This window comes from Papio anubis, chromosome 7, assembly GCF_008728515.1.
Source record: "Papio anubis isolate 15944 chromosome 7, Panubis1.0, whole genome shotgun sequence".
NCBI classification, from domain to species: domain Eukaryota; kingdom Metazoa; phylum Chordata; class Mammalia; order Primates; family Cercopithecidae; genus Papio; species Papio anubis.
In genome coordinates this window covers 81,634,806-81,658,193 of record NC_044982.1, presented here as the reverse complement: position 1 = coordinate 81,658,193, position 23,388 = coordinate 81,634,806, and the positions used below count along the sequence as shown (strand labels likewise).

The window sequence follows — 23,388 nt, the reverse complement described above, 5'->3', positions numbered from 1 at the left end:
TATTGCTTTCCCAACTACCTAGCAAACTTGGCCACAGTATCAGGGAAACAGGGCTACCAGGGTCAAGAATTCAGGCCATCTGGTTAGGTGATCCAATCCAGTGTTTGCACAGCCCCCTCTGGGAGGGGCGCCTACGTGGATGACATCCAGGTATTGTCTACTCCACCTTAGCAAGAGCAATTTCACAATCTTCCTTGGTAACCTGGTTCATGGTTTAATCATTAACCTAAATTCTTGTTTTAGCAGAATTTTATCAGCGCACTATTGATTGCTCTATTCTGTGTAGGAAGACATGAAAGATAAATGCCTGTACTATCACCCTTCCTAGAACTGAAGACTGTTACAAAGTTATTCCCTTTAGCCTTCTCTACCCAACTCAATAACTTAAATGTTTCCCCAGATTTCTACTATCCGTTCTCCCATTGAAATCACGGAAGCTGCTGTTGTTGTTAAAGAAGCTGACGCTATAATGCCAGCATTTCCATGTCATCATTATCTCTGTGTCACAGAGACTGGAGAAAGGAGGAAGGAACTAGGGAGACCTTAAATACAAGTTCACTCTCTCTGCATCTGCACCAACAGCAGCAATCTGAGGCTCTGGCCTCCAGCAGGGCTGTCTGCATTTTCAGGCAGATCTGGCCAATTCTCCTTGAAGGAACTCGAAATGGGCCCCACAGACAACAGTGCATTAAGACCCTGTCACGACAGAGAATGAATAAGACGACAAGAAAGGGTTGCACAAAGGGGATGCAGGAAGAGAAAGCAGGAGTCATCCACTCAGAGCTGGATCCCCAGCTGGACCTGAGCGTGAGCCTGCAGAAGAGGTCACCGCAACTCAGCTGGGGATATTTTTCTCATTGCTTTTTAGGTTATTCATCTTTGTTTCCTCAGCAGAAGTGGGGTTTCTGTTAAAGCCAGTTATTTTTTTTCCCAAAAGGTCACCTGAAAAGTGTATTTTAAGGGCCAGATCGTAAGTCTGACATGCCAACACAAGTCATCAGCAGATGTTGTTTCTGGGAGCCTAAATTCAAACCACTAACCAGAAAAAAACTGCCCTTTGATCTGAAACACAAGAACAGTAATAAATCCTCTTTATCACCTGACCAACAGGGCCTCTCTTTCCTTTGGTTTATGACTGCCTTAGATAGCTGGCTGCCAATAAAAACTGCCCCTTTCCCTTCTAAAAGGCGCAGTTCTCAGCCAGTATGAGAATGTGCAGAGTGCGCACTCAGTCAAGCAGGAAATGCCCTTCTCTGGATGCAGGGGCTGCAGGGAGTATTGCTGGCAGCTCAGCGCTGGTCCGGTCAAGCTCAGAGCCCCAGAATTGAGGCCCTGAAATAACAACCCACCCCTCTCAGAGGGAAAACTAGCCCCGAGGTGCATAGTTCCCGGGGACTAGGGCTTGCTTTGTGTCTGGTGAAGAGATAAGGACACAATGGCAGACTCAGGATAAGAAAGGGACAGGATGGAAAAGCAAGCACGAGCAGCCTCACGTCCTCCATGTGTTGGCTAAGTGGGGCAGGGATATTCGAAGACCTGATCTCTTCTCCCCCACCCACTATTCTGTGCCTCGATAACTGAGCCCTAAACTTCTGAGCAGGAACTAAAGATGGTCCATAGTTCCTAAAGATCCAAGATCAGAATGTCAGAGAAACGGATGAGGACATCAGAAAAGAGCCAAAGAAACCAGGTACAAGAAGAAATTTTCCACGACTCAGGTGTTTAGTAAGTAGCAGATGGGAATTACATAAAGGGGAAATAAAAAGCTTAATTTTGTATCTCATGACAGGAAAATACTGAAATAAAGTTTCTTGGCACTGTAGCTCCCCAACACCCCAGAGCTGAGAAGCCCGCCCCTCTCTTGGCCCACCTTGTGCGCAGTTTCTGCAAACTGCTGGGCACTGTTCTTCAGGTCTTCTGTCTTCTCCTCTGCTCGGCCTAATCTCTCTCCGCGCTCATTCAAGGCCTGGCTTGCCTTCTGCACTGCGCTGGTCACGCTGTCGGCAGCTGAATGGAGGATGCTGTTTCCTGAAAGGAGGAGAGCAGGAGCATCAGAAGCTGGCTCGGCTGACCCACAGTGACCAGACTCCTGCAGGGTGAGTACCCTGTAAGAGGAAGGCAGGTCACACTGCAGAAAACCTGCTCCTCTAGTGTCTAGGAAACAGGCCGACGACGTTTCTTTTGATTGGGTTTGACTGACGCACTTGCAGCAAGAACAGCCATTGACCGCAGGACCTAGGAAAATCCTAAATGCTTCTTTATAATCCAATCACTAACACGCCAGTTATTTCCATTCTGCCAGTATCTGATGAGGCTCAAAAGGATGGGGCCTGTCTGGATTTACAACTTGGCTTGCAAAGATAAATGAAAACATTGACAAGTTCACGGAATTAGGCAAGTTCAGTGAGACATATCTGGATCTTATGTTATTTCCTTTTGACCTGTGGTTTTGGTGAATAACCATAGGAAAACTGGGACCACAGAACTTTTCTAGACAGAATGCTCTATATATTCCTTCTAACTCTTCTTCTTCATTTTACCCCTTCATCCAGCAAGTAAAGAACACCCCAAAATGTACAGCTTCATGTACGAGCTATGATCCAGTCTCAAAGTGCAGAGTAGATGTGTCTGCTCCCAACCTTGAATTCTGTACCATGGCTCGGATGCTTGGGACTCCTTACCTCTGATCTCTAGTATGTGAAACACGGAGCCTCAGGACCATACTTAACCAGCAGGTACAAAACAGTGATAGAAACCAGCCCTAGAAGAAACTTGGCACTTCCAAACTCAGGAGTGGTGATACCAAGAAAGTTGAAAGCCATTGCATCTCAAAGGGTCACACATTCCTGACATCCCATTTGCCAGGATTGGGCAGCAAAATTCAATAGTGAAGAACTTGCTGATGCATAAATCACTGAGAAATAGCAACTTGCAAAATGACAACCAAAGGAAATTTATAGCTGTATTTTGTTAACATTAGAGTGTGAGATATTTAATGGCATTTTATATAATGCCTTTATGCCTTTGAATAAGTTTATTACATCATTTAACTTTGCACCTGGGATGGATACATCCAGCCACAGACAGCTTTTAATAGAAATGCAATTTCCACTGGTCTCAGCGGCAAAGGTTTCTTAATTTCTCCTCTTTGGGCACTGTCTGTGGTTTGTGGAAAAGGATCTCAGGCAAAGAAAGTGCCTTGACTGGAGGAAGCACTTAGTAAATGTTTTTCTATTTTTCTTCTTTAATGATGGATTTCAAGGGATTCAATTATGCACTAAGGGGAGGAGAATGGGGTTAACTCAGTGTTACTCAGTTGCATCAAGCACTACATGAACCAAGATAAATCAGCACAGATAAACAGGGAGCAGAGGAAGTGCGGGTTCTAGGTAAATCTGGTTGAATGCAAGGTTAGAATGAAAGGTCTCGGTCTTCAGAACAGATTTAGGAGGAGAAATCTTGGTCCCCTTTGCTTTCATATCATACTCATAACTATGATAATAACCTATCCATATGCTCAACACTTGAATAGCACTTTGCAATCATACAGCACCTTCACAAATATTATCTCACTTGATTGTCACAATTCTACTGACAGGATTGAGACTAGCAGAGGTTAAGAGGCTTGCATGAGACTGTATCACTAGGGAAGTGACAGGGACAGAACTTGAGCCTGGTTTTCCAGTGACTTTTCCTTATTCTCTACCTTGTTCTTTGCAGATACGGTGTTGGTCCAGAGAAGCAATCACTAAGACAGAATTGTGGGCAGACTGGTATACAGATAGGTTTTGACAGGTTATTTCCCAAGGTAACGCCTGACCGTTTCTGTCCTCAAGGTACTCCTCTTGGTAAATTAAGAGTTATTACCCATGCCACATCGAAAGTCAAGTTTTCTCAAAAAAGGAAGAGGCCAATGGGGTGGAACAGGAAGATGGAGAAGGGTGCAGAGGAGTTGGGAGAGGGCACAAGAAAATCTCCTTTTTCTGTCTCCTTCCATTTATTCACAGCTTAGCCACCAGGGGACTGGGAAAAGATACGGCAGGGAAGCTGCAACTTCACCACTAGGAATAGCTGCCTTAAATCAAAAGGATTTTAGAATTAGCTACTATAAAATCAAGAGGGTGTATAAGCAAGACTTGCCTTTTCCCACTGGAATTGACCTGCATGATCTTCACATCGTGCTTCTGGAATGAACCCACTACACATAAGCCTTGCTGCTTTGTTATTTGAAATTAATCTTGCACGTGATGTCAGGTAACATCACACTCAGTTTTATATGATACTGTTTAGCAGGAGTCATTATAACTCATAGAGAACTAGATGCTGTCTTCACTGTTGAAAGATGACATTGCTGACTACTGCCAATAGGAAATCCACCTTCAGTTATTTTCAGGCATCAGGATGAATTTGAAAAAATTTCATTTCCTCAGTTGAAATAACCTCTTCCAGTTTCAATTCTACCCACATTTTAGGCCCAGTTAAGTCCCATCACCTTTATTAAACTTCAGATCAATTCTAATCTCTCCCTCCACTCAACTCCCTAAATAATATCTATATCCTTCTTGGTTACTTAATTAAGTACAATCACGGGCAACTCTTCTCCTACTTGACTTTTTCACCTGTAGATGCAATGACTTCCCAGCTGGATTACAAATTCTGAGTACATCATTTCGCTCTGTTGACAATTCCCTAAATCTTTATTATTTCTCTTCTATTGACCTAGATCTTCTGCTGACTTATTTTCTTCTATCTGGGATCCTCTTGCTCAAACTGTAATCCCAGGGTTCTTCCCCTCACTCTCTTCTCTTTTGCACTCTACAGACTCTCTCTGGAGCAATCTCATCCAGCACTTGACTTCCATAACCAAATCCTTATCTTTCACTAGGTCATGCTGCTGAGCTCCAGGCCCATAGGTTTTCTTATGGAAAACTCCAACAGAATGACCCAAAGTCATCTTGAGTTCAGTAAGTCAAAACCTCATCTCATTATCTTTTCCCTTCACACCTACTTTTCCTTTGGGTCCCCTGCTTAGTGAACAACCCCAATATCTGCCCAGGTCCTTAATCCAGCCAGAAATCTGGACACCTTCCTCACAATTAAAGGTCACCTCCTATACAGCTCTCTACACTCTGCCTCTTTACCAACCTCCTGCCTCACATATACACACAATCTTTACCACATCTATGATAATAACTAGAAATAAAATTGCTGGTTCAAAGCACATATAGGCTCTTGGTGTATGTTGAAGATTGCTTCCCTGAAAGATTTATTCAACATTCAAAACCATTCATGAAGTACATACTATGTGCCAGGCACTATTATGTTGACACAATTGGCAGAATGACTTTAAGGGAGTGATTTAATTTTTCTTATCTGTAAAATGTGGGTTGTACCATTTACCTCATGTGCCTACTGTGGAGATGAAGATGTACATGCAGTGTCTGCAGGTACTCAATGGAAGTTTGTCCCTCCACCCCCCCTTAAGACTACATCTTCTATGTAACTTTGAAAAAAATGGCACGTCGCACCCAATTCCATTGCATGTCACTCTCTCTTCTCTACTATCTTGGGGCTAAGTGTTTTGAAGCTTTCAGGAGATACTCTTTACATACCTTTGTATATCCTGCTATGTGTAGCACAGCATGTTGCTCAGAGAGGGAGTTGAACACATATTTATTAAATCACGCATGTTTTGTAAATAGGATGCCTAACTCAAAAGTTGGGACTCATCATATTGTGGTGAATTAAATCTGGAAATAAAGCAGCCTCCTGAGGCAGATGGCATAGTAATTCTTTCTAAATAGACAGGAAGCATATTAATACTCAAATTTATTCAAGCAGTCTGAGAAGCTGTCAACCACGGCAAATAAAGTTAACTACTTTTGGAATTAGTCTCTGGAGAGTACAGCAGAGACGAATCTTGCTTCATTGATCTTGCCTTCATATCAGTTCCACTTAATGTGTGCTTTTAAAAAAATATATACGCTGACATCTTTTACGTTAAGTGATTTAGAAGACTTCATTGAGAGAGCAACTGGAGATAAAGCTATAGCATTGTGTTCAGTCACTGAGAATACAATGGAAAGAAATTTAAATGTATAGAAAAATGAGAGAAAAGAGTAAAATATATTGAGAAGTGATAAGTGAAGAGAAAGGAGGAAACTTTTTAAGAAGCACATAAAATACACCAACAGTTCAATTATCAACATAATTTCATTTGATCACGCTACACATCAGGGTGTATCTTGGTAATTAAAATCCTTAATTCTATTGCTAGTAAAAGGCAATTTCAACAGAATTTTCAGCAGCTACTTCTACGAAATACACATAGAGATATTTGAAATGTAAAATATTCATCCTGTTTGGAAAATAAGGCAGCAGGAAAATAATCTAAAATATAAATAATAAATATATGCCCATCTATACTCAGTGCTGAGTCAATGTGCTCATTTAAGAACACTCTTTTAAAACAGCGATTTCTTAATAGTTTTGCTTGAACTACTTCTATTCCATAATCAATTTAACCACTAAAGAATAACTATCCAATAAACCCCACTTATCTAAACTTAGAGGAAAACCAATTTGAATTTTGGGAAAATATGTATGTATAAAATGGATAAGAGTTCTAACAAACACAAAAATTGGCAGGGAGACCTATTATATTTAATCTGTATACAGGCCAGGAACATTAGTGACTCTCATATAATCTGCCAAAAGTATTCAATAATAATTTATTCTCTGCATAGATGAAGTAAGCCCTATTCTATTCACATCTACTGAGTTATTTTTCTTAGCAAAGTTATTTTCATGGGTAGTACCTAAGGTACAATTAAGTCTTATTCAGTATAAGTGACATGCAAATTAATTTCACAGGATACAAAAAGGTAGGATTCACCTGAGACGGTGTTTTTTTCTTTTTTCTGCTTTCACTCTGTGACAATTTTATTGCTCAGTGTTTCTACCACTAGAACACATATTAGCAAAAGAAAAGTTACATAGAGATCTGGCTCCCTGAGAGCCTGGTCTCCTTTCAGTCCCAAAGCCACTCAGTGCCACTTAGACACTGTTCTGCTTCCTGTGATGAGTGGCTCTACTTCCGCCCCATCCTTGGTAATTCAGTTGCATGATAATCATGATGCTTCAAAGGAGGCTCTGTTTAGTACTGTGACTGTCACTAAATATTTTATAGATGAATAATAACTTAAATAATAATGATGATACTAGCTTTTACTTCTATGAACAGAGTGATTAAATGCAAAGGCCTACCCGGTGATAGAAGTTGGTTCTTAATCCACAAAGTCCATTAATTATCTGTGAACTTTGGCAATACCAAGCTCTTTCTATATTACACTGACTAATCAATACTAAATCACATTGAGAGGTGACAATGTGCTAGCAGCCTTCGCTCACTCTTGGTGCCTCCGCGGCCTCAGTGTCCACTCTGGCCACGCTTGAGGAGCCCTTCAGACCACCGTTGCACTGTGGGAGCCCCACTCTGGGCAGGCCGAGGCCGGAGCTGGCTCCCTCTGCTTGCAGGGAGGTGTGGAGAGAGAGGTGCCAGTGGGAACCAGGGCTGCACGCAGTGCTCGTGGTCTAGCCTGAGTTCAGGGTGGGCGCAGGCTTGGCAGCCCTGCACTTGGAGTGGCCTGCAAGTGCCCCCGGCCCCAGGCAGTGAGGGGCTTAGCACCCGGGGCCAGCAGCTGCGGAGGGTTTGCTGGGTTCCCCAGCCCTGCTGGCCTGCCCTTGCCGTGCTCGAATTCTCACCACCTCAGCTGCCTCCCTGCGGGGCAGGGCTTGGGACCTACAGCCCACCATGCCCAAGCCCCTCCACTGTTGGGCTCTGGTGCGGCCTGAGCCTCCCCAACGGGTGCCCTCCCCTGCTCTAGGACAACCGCCCAAGGGCTGAGGAGTGCAGCGGTGGCAGCATGGGACTGGCAGGCAGCTCTGCCCAGGGTGCTGGAGTGGGATCCACTAGGGGAAGTCAGCTAGGTTCCTGAATTGGGTGGGGACTTGGAGAACTTTTATGGCCAGCTAAAGGATTGTAAATGCACCAATCAGCACTCTGTGTCTAGTTCAAGGTTTGTAAATGCACCAATCAGTGCTCTATGTCTAGCTAACCTAGTGGGGACTTCCAGAACTTTTCTGTCTAGCACTCTGGGTCTAGCTAAAGGACTGTAAATGCACCAGTCAGCACTGTGTCTAGCTAAAGGTTTGTAAACACACCAATCAGCACCCTGTCAAAATGGACCAATCAGCTCTCTGTAAAATGGACCAATCTGTAAAATGGACCAATCAGCTCTCTGTAAAATGAACCAATCAGCAGGATGTGGGTGGGGTCAGATAAGGGAATAAAAGCAGGCTGCCCCAGCCAGCAATGGCAACCTCCTCGGGTACCCTTCCATGCTATGGAAGTTTTGTTCTTTCGCTCTTTGCAATAAATCTTGCTGTTGCTCACTCTTTGGGTCCGCACTGCCTTTATGAGCTGTAACACTCACCGCGAAGGTCTGCAGCTTCACTCCTGAAGCCAGCGAGACCACAAACCCACTGGAAGGGATGAACAACTCCAGACGGGAGGAATGAACAACTCCAGACGTGCTGCCCTTAAGAGCTGTAACATTCACCGCGAAGGTCTGCAGCTTCATTCCTGAAGCCAGCCAGACCACGAACCCACCAGAAGGAAGAAACTCCAGACACATCTGAACATGTGAAGGAACAAACTCTGGACACACTATCTTTAGGAACTATAACACTCACCGCGAGGGTCCGTGGCTCCATTCTTGAAGTCAGTGAGACCAAGAACCCACCAATTCTGGACACAATATCACTGTATTTCAATGTTGGATAACCTATACTATCTTCTTTTAAGATGGAGATTCTTCCAAAAAGTTAAATTTCATCCATACTTTTGTGGTAATGACTAACCAGAAAAATTCTTTTAAAAATTCTGGTTACATCAAGCCTTTCCAAAAGGAGGAGCTGTTAACCCAAGCTGGGCAGGATACAGTGTGAACATCGGTCAATCACAATCACAGAACAGCTATCATACTAGGTGGCAGGTACTATGGTAAGATGTTACATTCCTCGAAGGGAGATATTCTTACCCTTATGTTATAGTTAAGGAAACATATGCACAGGGAGGTGAAGTAGCTTACCCAAGATTAGCCACAAATTGACTCCAAAGCTCCTAACATCTATGTCAGCATTTGCCAAAATGGTTCTGTGAGTTACAGTGCTCCAAGAAAAGCTCAGTTCTATGACAAAATGACTTCGTGAAATGAGATCTAGCCACATTCCTTTATTGCAGAACTTTGGAAAATCTTTAATGTGTTAATGTAAACTGAATGAAAAGGAGGTAGGGGTGAGAGCAGGAGTATGGTATGCAGAGCTTCCAAAACATATTTACTCATAGGGTTTTTTTTGCTGAGTATCTTAGTAGGGTGAAATTCTGCAGAATTTGTGCTCAGAAATGCTACAATAGACTACATTGACTCCTAAGTTAAAGGAGGAAAAATAAATTCAGGCTGTCCTCATCAATTTAGTAATAGGTCATGTAATTACATTAAAAAGGCTTGCTTTATAGAGGATACAGAACAGATAGCATGCTCAATGGCGGTTTCAGAATTATCTTTTGTCTCAAGTTGGCCAATTTCAAGGACCAAGAAACTTAGTTGTTTGTTGTCTGGAGCTGGATGACAAAGAAAAATGGACTCGGTGCTCAGGAATATTTGTAAGCCCATAAACGCAAAAGCCTACTTGAAGGACACCTTGGAATTATCGATTGCTGTTGTTACCAAGCGAAGAATGGACCATTCTATCAGGTCTTCTTTTAGCATTGTGAAGGTAATGCAGTGGAACCCCAGCCTATTCCCAAGTCACAAGCATGTCTGCCCCAGAGGCTAACTAAAGCCTCAGAAAAAAGCCCAAAGCCTCCTCTCCCTGTCGTATAGACAACTATGAGCTCATACACTCCTCTCAATTCACTGTTTCACTATTCTCATTGACAAAGGTCAAACATTTAGAATTTTATTCAGGTATCTTTAAACAATTAAATTCAGGATATGCATAAACACTCACGGGTATCTTTAGGATTTACTTAACCTTGGTTGTTATGAATAGTTATAGGGTGTCAGGAGAATGAATTCAATAATACTTCTTCTGTGTCTGTTTTGTTCAGAGATTATCAGACTCTCAAAAAACAGGCAACACTTGTTCTGAGGTTAAAAACCTAACGTGGCTCTAAATTTGGTAAAATGGATTTTGTTCTGTCTTGGGTTATGTTCGCTGACAAACCAGCTATGATGTACAGGTCTCTATTTTTATTACAGCTGGAAGCTAGGGACTTTTACTCTAATAACTGTAATTTCAAGTCCTTATATACACAAGTTGAAAACTCTCTACACAATGCTACTGGTTAAAAAGCAAATTCTGTTCAACATACTTGCTACTTACCAGCTGTGTTACCACGAACAAATTACTTACCCTTTTGTGCTTCAGTTTCCTCACCTGTCCTAGGGATTGCTCTAGTATCTATCTCATGAGGTTGCTGTGAGGAATGAGGTGAAGTGCAAATGGGGCATTTAGAACAGTGTTTGGCCTATAGACAATGAACCTTAGCCATTACTAATGAGAAAAACTTGTTATCTGGCACTGGAGAGTCTTTCTGTTAAGCTCTCTACTTAGCTCATCTTTCTTTCCCTACTCTCATCACCATGAACATTCATGAAGGAGGAGTCTCCCCTATTGTTACTCTCATATGTCACAATTGTTTTGAACTTCCAGTGGACTACCCTACCCCACGCTAACAACACTGTTCTCTCAAACTCACCAATGACCTATCAAGTCCATTGCCTATTTTAAGTTTCCTCCAGTTGGCCATGGGACCACAATTTGACTACTTCTGAAGGCTGTTCTTTCTGTTGGCTTCTAAAACACATTATTTCTTGATCCACCCCCCAACCCCTATCACTTTGATTCTTCCTTAATTACTACCTTCCTGATTAGAGATACAAAGTCAGAAAGGTCTAGGCTTGAGCCTGACTTTGCCAAATATCAACAATGTGGCCTCAGATAAGTTACTTAATCTCTGTGAGCCTATGCTTTTTCATTGGTTTAATGTCAATAAAAAACAGTACCTACTTTTGGCCAGGTGTGGTGACTCATGCCTGTAATCTCAGCACTTTGGGAGGCCCAGGTGGGTGAATCACTTTAGCTCAGGAGTTTTGAGATCAGCCTGGACAACATGGGGAAACCCCATCTCTATAAGAAATAGAAAAACTAGCTGGGCTTGGTGGTGCATGCCTATAATCCCAGTTACTGCGGAGGCTGAGGTGGGAAGATGGCTTGAGCCTGGGAGGCAGAGGTTTCTGTGAGCTAAGATGGAGCTGCTGCACTCCAGCCTGGACAATAGAGCCAGACCTTGTCATAAACAAACAAACAAACAAACAAAAAGCCAGTATTTATTTTTCATATGAACTAGTGTGAGAAGTAAATGAAATACATATTTAGCATAGGGCTAATAACGTAGTGTGAGCTCAATGTACTCCATATCATTAGTAATAACTGATTCATTCAGCTCACTTATTATAGAACAAATATGTGCCAGACACTGTCTATATTTGTCTGCTTCACAAATTAAAAACCTTCATATTAGCCCAATCTTTTCCTTCCCGCCCTTCTTCTGACCTGCTCCTCCTAAATTCATTGTGTCAGTTAATGGCTCCTCTGTTCACCTAGTCTTCTACTCTCAATTGACCTGACTCTTAACCTCTCCATCATATCCCACATCAAAATGCTCATGGAATCCAGGACATTCTCTCTCAGCAAGGGCTCTTCACTTAGCCCTCCACATTATTTCTAGCCCCTATGGGGCTAGAATTAGGTTCTATTTCAGTCCTACTGGACAAAGACAGCAGCCTGGATGGTGTTCCTGCCACTAGTCTCTAAGTCCTCTAATACCTGATCCTCTTTCTATACTGGTAACCTGATCATGCCACTTTCTCATTTCCATGCTTTGCTGCTCACCCATAATACAACACAACCAAGAAGGCCTTTCCTAATCTAGTTCCAGGCTATTCGCTTGCCACCTCTGCAGGACCCCCAACAATTATCTACTGCCTCAATGTTTCTTGACAGATTATAGAAAATCCTTAAAGTTTTATCAGTTTCTTACTATGTAGAACATATAATAAATGAATTTGAAAACAAATCCATGTGAACAAAAAGCTTAACAAAGAACACTGCATCCAGCTTTGTCCCTAAGGGTTTTCCAACATCAGCAGTAGCACATTTTTTTTTGTTTGTTTTCAGCATCAGTATTGAAATGCAAGCCTTACACTCAGATTTAGGTGTCTAGCAACATTTTCTGCTAGAAGAAAGCAAACTTCTTTGGGAAGCAGCAGATTCCAAAACTTTGGGCAAGGAAAACTCAAATAGGCCTAAAATACCTCATTATTGCCAGACAGCAAGGATACCTCTACAGATGATAGGGACAGTGCTAAAATGAAAAAGAAACCAGTTTAAAGGAGATCACTGGGCAAGATCACTGATGTGATATTTAGAACATCAATAGTAATAAAAGTTATCACAATAAAGATAATTACAGTAATTGTATATGACTTTGTGGAAGCCATAATTTCTTAATGATACATTAACATACATTAACTCTCATTAAGAGAGTTAACATAAAATGTACAAAAATGAAGTTGAAATACAAAATAAAATTGATTATAATTGGATGCTTTATTGATTTTAATTAGTAAAAAGTATTAAATATCTGGGTATTTTAAGTATTTATCTACATACATGTATGTATTTGTCTCTATCGGTGTGAGTAGCAATGGGCAAATACAGAAAACTATGAGTAAGCCAAATAATTTCAGAAAGAGTAGAAAGTTACAGAAAGCACTAATGAGCATTAATGGTCAAACATATCCACTAGGTAGAAAGAATGACAATGATGCATTCCAAAGTAGTGAATGCGTTCTCCTCTTTAGAAATTCGGCTATCTGTTCAGATCCGATTGCATCTTCCAGGGGAAGAAACTTCTAGACAACGTGACAAATTATAATAAGATATTAATAAGGCATCTGTATGTTCACAGTAATGCTACTATACCAGAGCGACGCACAAGAATGACATAGAGGATTATGTAATGCTGGCCAAGCAACGTAAAAGATGCACCATTTTGGGAGAAAGCCCATCAAGTTGAAATCACTGGGGGGATGTGAACAATACGGCTTAAACGGTGCTACCGAGGTGAAACATGAGGTTCACATGAAGACCCAGTGAGATATTCAGGGACTCAAGTTTGAATCACCTTAGAAGAATAAACCAGGCAGTGTGCCCCCACTAAAAATCAACTGATTACCAACTCAATCCTCTACACTCAGGAAATATGGAAATAAGCACTTTGATTGGAGAAGAAAATAAATAATGAAGACAGAAATTAAACCCATGGCGTTGCTAGTTCATTACAGGTTTAAACATGATATTCCTTTAAGTACTGTAATTATTATTTTTGCATATGCCTTGTCTGTTTAAAGTAGCTAGTCAAAATAACCAGTCCTATTAAACTGTGATTGCAGTTTAAATTGTTTAACTCCATGAACTAAGTTTCATAAACAATGTTTATAAAAGTTTAAGAAAATTTGGCTTTTCAAATTATTTAGTAGAAATATTTAATAAACTGAGCATGAAACAAAGTGCAAATAAAAGTGTTTCCTTTCCATGCATATAATCTCATCAGTCTCCGAGGAATATAATCAGCATCTTAACAGACACGTCTCTTTTCTTGCCTCTGAGACTTTGCAGACACTGGTTACTCAACCACTGATGTACTTTCCTTCCATAATCACCTGGTAATTCATACTCATCAGATATCATTCTGCCTTTTACATTTCCCTGCAGGTTTGTTTATTCATTGAACTACTTATTTATTTATTTATTTTGGTTACCTATTATTTGCAATAGGCACAGCAGTAGGCTGGGAACACAGTTGTAGGCAAAATAGACATACTCTCCACACACACTGTCCCCACCCCACGCCCGGCAAGGGGCTTATGGTCTAGAAACAGAAGGCAGGATGTGTATGGTTAAAAAAATACATGTAGGGGTGTGTATGTATAAAAATTTGTTATAATAAAAAATTCAATTGCTGAAACACAATAATTTTCCAGGCTGTTAACAAACACCGTGCTGTGATAGTTTATTCAAGGGAAGAGGGACTGACTTAGAATCAGTCTGAAAGCTGCGTCTGAAGACGTAAGCTGTGTGCGAGGAGATAAGCTGGGGAAAAGTACATGTGCAAAGGCTTGAAGGGGGAAAACCCCTTTATGTGTTCTAGAAAGTGAAAGACCACCGGTGTGGCCATAGAAGGGGGAAAGTGGCTTGAGAAGAGACTGGAGAGCTAAGCAAGAGACAGATTAGATAGGGGCTTATAGACCACAGTAATGAGAGCTCTTAAGTGCAAGCAGAAGCCATTGGAGTGTTTTAAAATAGGGATAATCTGGACCAAGATCATTTTGAAATTATGACGCTGGTGGTAGTTTGGGAATAGGAGAAAGAAAAGAAACAGAACAGTTAAGAAGCCATTGCAGTAATTCAGGTAAGAGATAAAGGTGGCCTGTACTAGGATGATGTCAGTGGAGATGAGATGTATAGAAAGATTTGAGATACATATTAATGGGCTGAATATGAGAGGTGAAGGAAAAGGAAAAATACTGAGTGAATCCCAGGCTTCTGGTGTGAGCAATTGGGTAGATAATAGTGGTGCAATTTACAAGATAAAAAAAGCTGTCAGAAAAACAAATTTTCTTGGAGGGTGAACAGACAGGAGAATCAAGTATTTCATTTTGGATAAAGTTATGTATGCTTAAGTTGTTTATGAGACATGCAAGTGGAGTCAATAAGTCAAATAGATATTCCTGTAAGAAGCTCTGCAGAGAAGTCTGGGGATGGAGATAAAATTTCGAAGTCATTAGCATAGAGAGAGAATGGGAATGGATCATCTATAGGGAGCATCACAAAAGAGAGAAGGGAAGGGGTTTGCAAATCCTATCTTTAAGAATCTTAACATTTAGAGTAAGGTGAAAGTAAAGGAACCTGCTAAGGAAACTGAAAAAGCAAAGTGAATTTGGCACAATGGAAGTTAAGTCAGGACAATATATCAAAGAGGCAGCTATAAGAGTGTTAAGACAATTTAATGGGAAAAAAATTGTCTTTTCAACAAATAGTACTGGGACAACTAACTGCATATCCACATGCAAAAGAGTGAAGTTGGACTCCTACATTACATCATATACAACTTTAACTCAAAATAGATCAAAGACCTGAACAGATGAGCTAAACTGTAACCTCTTAGAAGAAAGCATAGGTGTAAATCTTCATGACCTTAGGCTAAGCAATAGTTTCTTAGATATGATACCTAAAGTAAAAGAAACAAAAGAATAGATAAACTTCATCAAAATTTAAAAAGAAGTTTGTGCTTCCTCATTTCCTTGGAACTTTGTTCATGTTTCTGTTACTACATTTAATGCATTATATTGTAATTATCAGTTTAAGTGTCTTTTTAGCCAGTTAGACAGTTAATTTTAAAAATTTCCTTCACTGTGCCTCATCCCCATTTGTATACTTGGTACCAAGCAGAGTACAGGACCATACATCACATGTATTACGTGGCTGGTACATGAAAGTAACAAAGTTTTTTAAAATAAGAAATAAAAAGGGTGGAAAATACAGAGAGTGCTTGCCAAGAAGAAAAAGTTCACCAAGACTAATTTATTAAAACAGGATGGAAAATTAAATGGTTTTGTGTTAAGACAATAAGATGTTAAGTTGTTTGAACCTCTAGGAGTAAGGAATGAGGTATGAGGCTTACTATCCGTTACAGTAAGAAAAAGTGAATTTATTGTACTCTTTGACTTAAGAAGATATGTGTGGAACATTTAGGATGTGTCCAGCCCAAATTGGTTCTTAGAGAAGTTTTACCTCAAACAAATTCAAATTTTATCTGAAACCTATTGTCATGAAGTTCTCTGGGAGTGTAGCATGATTTCCTTCTGTAAAATAAACCCACATCCCCATTGTTTTAGATTGGAAAGCAACTTAGGGGTCAACAAGTTCCTCCACAGAAAACTGTGGTCAGAGGGGCAAATGAAGGATTTGCTCAAGGTCACACCCCAGGTAATAGGAGAGCTGGCCTAGAAGCCACGTCTGCTAAATTAGAGCTCAGTGAGGTTTTCAACTTACTCTAGGTCTTCAAGCCTTTTTCTTGAATATTCTCTAAAATAAAAAAAAAATACATGGAAGCTGAGGGTCTGGCAGTTAATTTCCTTAAAACCATCTGTGCTTATTTTCCCTTTGAAGGCACTATGCTTATCTCTTGGAGAACTTCGCCCCAGTGAGCATGTACACATGCACCAGTTTATGATTTCAATATACAATACTACCTAGCTTTGGTTTCATTATCATGAATCTATAAATTTCAAAGTTTGGGTCAACTATTGCTTTAGACATTGTCATCAAGGACAACAGAATTCAGCAGACAGCTGAATTATAGCTTCTCTTTCTGACTGTCTTGTGCCGGCATCCAGATGAGCCTGAGCATCACTTAATTTCTTGTTTAAATTTGGTGAATGTAAAATTGAGCATCTCACCTCATAGACAGATTGGGTATTTGGTGTGAATGAGTGGCTATGCTAACACAAATCCAATTTCTGTCGAGGCTAATAGCCGTAGGGGAATTTTTACCATCTCTCTGGTGTCAATTTTGAAATTGATACAAAATCCCAATGGATATCATGACTATTCATTAGTCATTCTATGGTCTTAATGTATCTTGTTTGGTTACTAATGAATTCCTGTGACACATTTTACTTCCCAAGAAGGATGCTCTAAAAACTCCTGCCAACTGGTCATTAAAATCCACTACAATTATCATCAATGGAATCAAATTACTATCAATTACATAGAGGAGTTAATCCACACTGAATAATTTTAAACACAAACATTTTCAATTCATATTAACAAGATACAATCCAAAGGAAAGAATGACCAACCAACTGTATATCTGGTGTCTATTAGCAAGGTTGCAAATGCAACCCATTTCCATTTGTACTATTATTAGAAACTATGATTTGCTAAGTGCCTACCATGTGCCAGGAACGATGCTAAATACTTTTCATTCATTATTCTATTACTCTCAATGGCTACTCTACAAGATAGATACTGTTATTTCTCTCTTAAAATGATGAAACTCAGAAACACACTTAAAATTACACTGTCAGTGATAGAAATCTTGATTTGAATTCCAGTCTGGTTGACGCCAAACATCAGTCTTCTCTTACGTACCATGAGAGTTTCCATGGTTTCTTAGAGGTTCACCCTGCGAGGTGAAATCTGAAAGCACAGGGAGTGGATCTGCACTCATGACATTGTCTCATGACATTGCAGTTACACTGAGGATATGAGCATGGCATTTGCACGCTCCTTTCCTCTGCCTGATGTCTCCTCCCCTTTCATGAGCTTGGTTACCTAAGTCACAATTCCTCTTGTAGGAATCTGGTTCTGATTCCCTGAGGTGGAAAAGAGGTATTCTACTTATGTTCCCCTAGCACCCTTTACATTTCTCTAACGGAGCATTTATTATAATGCATCAAAATTGTTGCTTGACTTATTTGTACAGCTCATTAAACCAGGAGCTTCTTGATTACAGGAGTAGCCCCTTCATTTTTTGCATTTTTTGTTATCCCCAGGCACAACGTCTACAAATTAGTAAGTGTACAATAGTGGCATGCTGAATGGCTAGTGAACTGATAAAGAATGGAAGATATATTTGGTTTTATAAGGACGTGATGAGGTTGCTATTTATACCTAAATCCTTATTTTCATTGGCATTCATCTTGGGTTGTGCTATTGTAATCAGCATACAGAAAGAATCAACTTCTGGACATGGTGAATAAAATTGCAGTTATGCAGCATTTTCTTTTAACTTGGGGGGATTTAAAACAAATTCTGTCAAAGATATAATCATGTACAAAATATATCAAGTTGCAGATATTTGATTAATATGAAAAAACCTGTTTTCAATAAAAACACCACTATTTCCAAAATTATTGTTATGGTCTAGTGTGAAAAAGATGACATACAAAATGAGTAAAAAAGCCAAAACAGATTTTGGTTCTTCCTGTGTTTATTCCATTTAGAATATAAAGGAAGGCACGTTTTTCACACCTCCTCTGTTTAAATACCACTTTGAAAAAATGATCCATAAGTGAAAACTGTTTTTTTTTTTTTTTTTCCTTTTGAGATAGGATCTTGCTCTGTTGCCCAGGCTGGAGTGCAGTGGCACGATCATGGCTCACTGAAGCCTTGACCTACTGGGCTCAAGGGATCCTTCCATCTTAGCCTCTTGAGTACCTGGGACCGCAGATGCGCACCACCATAACTGGCTAATTTTTTAAATTTTGTAGAGACGAGGTCTTGCTATGTTGCCCAGGCTAGTCTTAAACTCTTGGGCTTGAGCAATTCTGCCATCTCAGACTCCCAAAGTGCTGGATTATAGGTGTAAGCCATTGCACCCAGCCTAAGAGAATAAACTTTTAGTATATTCTGTCTCTAGCCAACTTACAGGTTCAAATGTTAACAGAATCACACCTAAAAGATAAATATTTCTGCCAATTTAAAAACATTTAGTGTTCCACTCATTGGGTTTTCAATTATAAATGGCATTATAAGCCATTTATAATCCTTGTTATAGGAAAGATCCTTAGATATTGAGGAATGAAATCCTTGTTGTGGGAAAGATCCTTAGATACTGAGGAATGAAATCCTTGTTGTGGGAAAGATCCTTAGATATTGAGGAATAAATAATCCTCACACTTTTAAGGTATGTGACTCTTAGACACCATCCAATTCAGAAGCTAATGCTCCTGGGAACTTACAAAGTGGAGAGGCCACACAGTGCTGAAGGTACAATGATGATCTGGTTGGGGTGGGAATAATGAGAGGAATTAAGGTACTAGTGATTAGACCATTGTAAATATTCTATGAAAAGATGAGAATGGCCTGAACTACAAGAGTCAAGATGCGAATGGAAAAGAAGAGTTTTAAGAGACACTGAGGGAGATCCCTGGGGGAGAAGGGCTTGGTAGAGATGACTTGTTTGCAGACTATGTATTATGGATTTCTAAAGGGGGAAAGCCAGAGTCTGATGATAAGATCAGATTCAAGTTATCTGATTTGAGATTGGGAATTTAAAAAAGTGCTTCTCAAGAGTTTTCCTCCATGATACACATGAAAGGTTTGGCAGAACTAGTGCTAGGTGTTCACAAAATTGTGCCATGCTTTTCCTCCTGAATACATAGAAGGTATATATATTTAAGACCTCCTTGCAGTTAGATTGGTCATATGGCCAGTGGGCTCTAAGCAGAGGCAATGAGTGCTACTTCTAGGCTGAGGTAATAGAAGACCCTGGGTGGCCTTCCAGCTTTCTTCTTCCCTGTTTAATTTGAATCTGGAAGGCATGTGTCAAGATGTTGAAATGACAAAGATGCAAGCAAACTGGATCCCTGAATCACCACTTAGAAGCTGCTCTAGAGAGGCACTAAACTCACAGATCTTCTTGGAGTGAAAAGTAATGTTTTATTTGTTAAGCCACTGAGACCCGGAGCCGTGTTTGTTATTGCACCATAACTGAGTGTTGTTTTGACCAGCAAAAGAGGTGATATTTTTAATTTCAACACATTCTGAGGAGAGTACCCAGATTTAGAAGACACTTTTGAAAATGTTTTCTTTAACAAAAACAAATCGAGTCAATGATATTGTTTTTGTATATGAGGGTGAGAGGCATGGAATTTCATACATGCATCCTAGAAGCATGTAATAAATAAAATTAGCCACTTAAAAATTTTTAGAATATTGTTTTAATAGCAAAAATAAACATAGATCATCTAATTTTTAAAAATGGAATATTATTTTTTAAGTTCTTTCCTCCTCACCTCTGTAAGAACACAAAAGTAGGTGCTACTAAAAAATAGGCACTATCAAATCTAATTTTGTGGTTTGGAATAAAAAAAGTAGATGGTACAGATTAATATGCTAATATAAATATCCAATTTTCTGCTTTGGACTTGTAACCATAGCTACGCTTAATAACAATATCCATAGTGCCATTTTCCTTCTCTCTTACCTAAAAGAGGTGTCCATCTTTGTGGATGGAGACACCCATTTTCTACTTCCCTTCGTTTTAAAAATGTATCTATGGGTAAACGAAAAGAACAAGAAGGCAGTAAGGTAAATGTTGTAGGAAACCAGCATGACTGCACACTGTAGTCACCATGACTATTAGGGGGACCAGAAACAGCTGCAGGGAGAAGCAGGGCAGTGGCTCTCATTTCACTCTTTTCACTGCTGCTCAAGATAGCCAGTGGCAACACTAGTTAATGGGCAATAGCCTTCAGGGTGTGTATGAAATCATACTCACACTTTGGTAGTTTACTGAGTTTCAATAGGATGATTGGCAATATACCTTTAATGCTAGTAATACTTGATTCAGTACAGAAAGATACTCTGTAAGTGTAAAATATTTATTTTGGACTCAAGACCTGGTCAAACTACTAAAGATAAACAGCATTTGAAAATTTACAACTAGAAGTGAAAATCAGACTGCGCGTGATGGCTCACGCCTATAATCCTAGCACTTTGGGAGGTCGAGGCGAATGGAACACCTGAGGTTAGCAGCTCAAGACCAGTCTGGCCAACATGGTGAAAACCCCATCTCTACTAAAAATACAAAAATTAGCCTGGCGTGGTGGTGGGCGCCTATAATCCCAGCTACTCGGGGCTGGGTCAGGGAGAATTGCTTGAACCCAGGGGGCAGAGGTTGCAATGAGCTGAGTTCACACCACTGCACTCCAGCTTGGGTGACAGAGCAAGACTCCCTCTCAAAAAAAAAAAAAAAAAAAGAAGCGAAAATCACCACTCAAAAGGGTAGCTATTGACAGACTAAATTTTCCTTATGTTAGTCCCTGTAATAGGAAGAAAGTAGGGTAGCAGGATGGATAAAAATCAACAAAAGAAAAAGAAAAATGAATGGAAAAAGGTATTTTTTTCTTAATTCTTTAAATCTTCAGTAAAAATCCTGCTTCAAGTAAAATTTTACATGAGTCTAATTAAGCACTTTTACGGCAGGATAGATCTATAATTGAAGCCTTACCTTATATGGCTTACTAACTTGCAGCTGCAAGCTAAATGTTTTAACATATCATCAAATTGGCATTAGTTTGACAAAATGTAGTAATCATTTCCTTTTGTGGACTAAAAGACACCAAGAACATGAATATTTTAATTCATATGTTAGCTGATACAGACATAATTATTAGAGGTTACAGAGTATATATGGCATTGCGATTTTTTCTATTCCTTTTTTAAGTAATTGAATGCTTTGCTTAGTTTGAATAAATGTAACTTGACACAAATGATCTAAAACAAGGGGCAGAAACAGCAGGGAGGATGAAAGAAAATAGGACAAATTCCTAAGTTCTGTGGAACACAGGAAAATTTGTATTTTTAAAGATGAAAAGTTGTCTAAGAACTATGCAAACTTGAAGGTCAACCAGACAACTATTTTCATCAAAATATTTAAATTCTTACTCTTGTTAAGAAGCTAGTAGCATCTACCTTTCTCTTACTTAAGTTCGGGGGTAGAATCATATCCATTATTTGAAATCTGAAATTGCTATCTAACTATCTTCTCAAACTGCATAATCACAAGTCCAGTTCTTCCTGTGGACACATTTGTGTATATGCTTCAGTCAAAAGCACGGGGGAAAAAAGGCCAGCAAAATGTTGCTCTGTGGTTTTTGGAGTGATGGGCAGGAGGAACTGTGTGACCAGGTTGGAACTCTCAGGTCCCAGGACTTCAGGGCTGAGTACACATAGAACACCTAACACCACAGTCAAGTTAGAGCTCTGCTACAGGAACTTGTGCTCATTTCAGCAAAGGCTAGGACAGAATTAATCTCTGCAAAATTAAAAATTAAGAGTCAATAAATAGGGCATATAATACCATTATTAATTAAAAGGGTCTAGGATACAGCTCTAACACAACGAGCTGTATGACCATCTCTCAGACTTTCCCATCCTTAGAGATGTCTGCCAGACTGAGTCATCTCCAGGGAGGGTAAGTGTCAGAGATGCCCTGGTGAGCTGTGGATGGCTGGAAATAACAACTGGAAAGGAAGAACAACAGCTAACAATCTCCTGGAGTTTGGCTGCCAAAAAGAATCTTTCCTTCTTATTAAATTCTGATCAAAGATCTAGATTCAGTTTCCCAACTGAGAGCTTAGCCAGCTTTATTTTAATTTTTATTTTTTGAGAAAGAGTTTCATTCAGTTGCTTAGGCTGGAGTGCAGTGGCACAATCTCAGCGCATAGCAATGATCCTCCCACCTCAGCCTCCCAAGTAGCTGGGATTATAGGTGCATGCCACTCCTCCTGGCTAATTTTTGTACTTTTTGTAGAGACGAGGTTTTGCCACATTGCCCAGGTTGGTCTGGAACTCCTGGGCTCAAGAGATCTACCCAACTCAGCCTCCCGAAATGCTGGGATTATTGGTGTGTGCCACTATGCCCAGCAAGCTTCACTGGTTTTTAAACAAGCATCAACATATCTGCTGTGGTCTGTAACTGCGGAATTGTGGACATTTAAAAAAAATGACCAGGCTGGGCGCGGTGGCTCATGCCTGTAATCCCAGCACTTTGGGAGGCCCAGGCCGGTGGAATATGAGGTCAGGAGTTTGAGACCAATCTGGCCAATATGGTGAAATCCCATCTCTACTAAAAATACAAAAATTAGCCGGGCGTGGTGGCGCGCACCCATAGTCCCAGCTACTCAGGAGGCTGAGGCAGAAGGATCGCTTGAACTCAGGAGATGGAGGTTGCAGTGAGCCGACATCGCACCACTGCACTCCAGCCTGGGTGACAGATCGAGATCCTGTCTGAAAAAAAAAAAAAAAAAAAAAAAAAAAAAGAAATGGCCAGTAACTTAAGGGCCCTTTCATGTCTTATTAAGCACCTAGAGGCTAATTCATTTTAGAAATGTTCTGACAGAGAGTGAGCAAGATTGAGCATAAACAGCTATATTCATGGACAATTCAACTGCCCTTCCTTATATAATTCCTGCTACTTCTTATCCATTTAAAACTTTCTAAGAGATTTAAATTGTGATGCTTTCTGTAGGCTGAGATTAAAAAGTCAACCAGGCTAAAGAAAATGAAACAATAATAATAACAAAAAAAACCTAAACCATTCAAAAAGAAAGGTAAAAGAAAGTCCAGATCATACAAAGTCCAACAGGCCATAAAAATGAAGGCTGGAAATGTTACAAAATCTCC

The 23,388-nt window shown here is 40.1% G+C and overlaps 1 protein-coding gene across 4 annotated transcripts in view; it reads right to left on the bottom strand.

The window, feature by feature from the left end:
- The window catches only part of STXBP6 (syntaxin binding protein 6), a 251,812-nt gene that overhangs the window by 7,537 nt on the left and 220,887 nt on the right, over positions 1-23,388 (bottom strand). For all 4 annotated transcript variants that reach the window (XM_009211329.2, XM_009211332.3, XM_009211330.3 and 1 more), the window contains exon 5: positions 1,871-2,028. In XM_009211329.2, the coding sequence (XP_009209593.1) occupies positions 1,871-2,028 (158 nt within the window). The remainder of the gene's footprint in view (positions 1-1,870; positions 2,029-23,388) is intronic.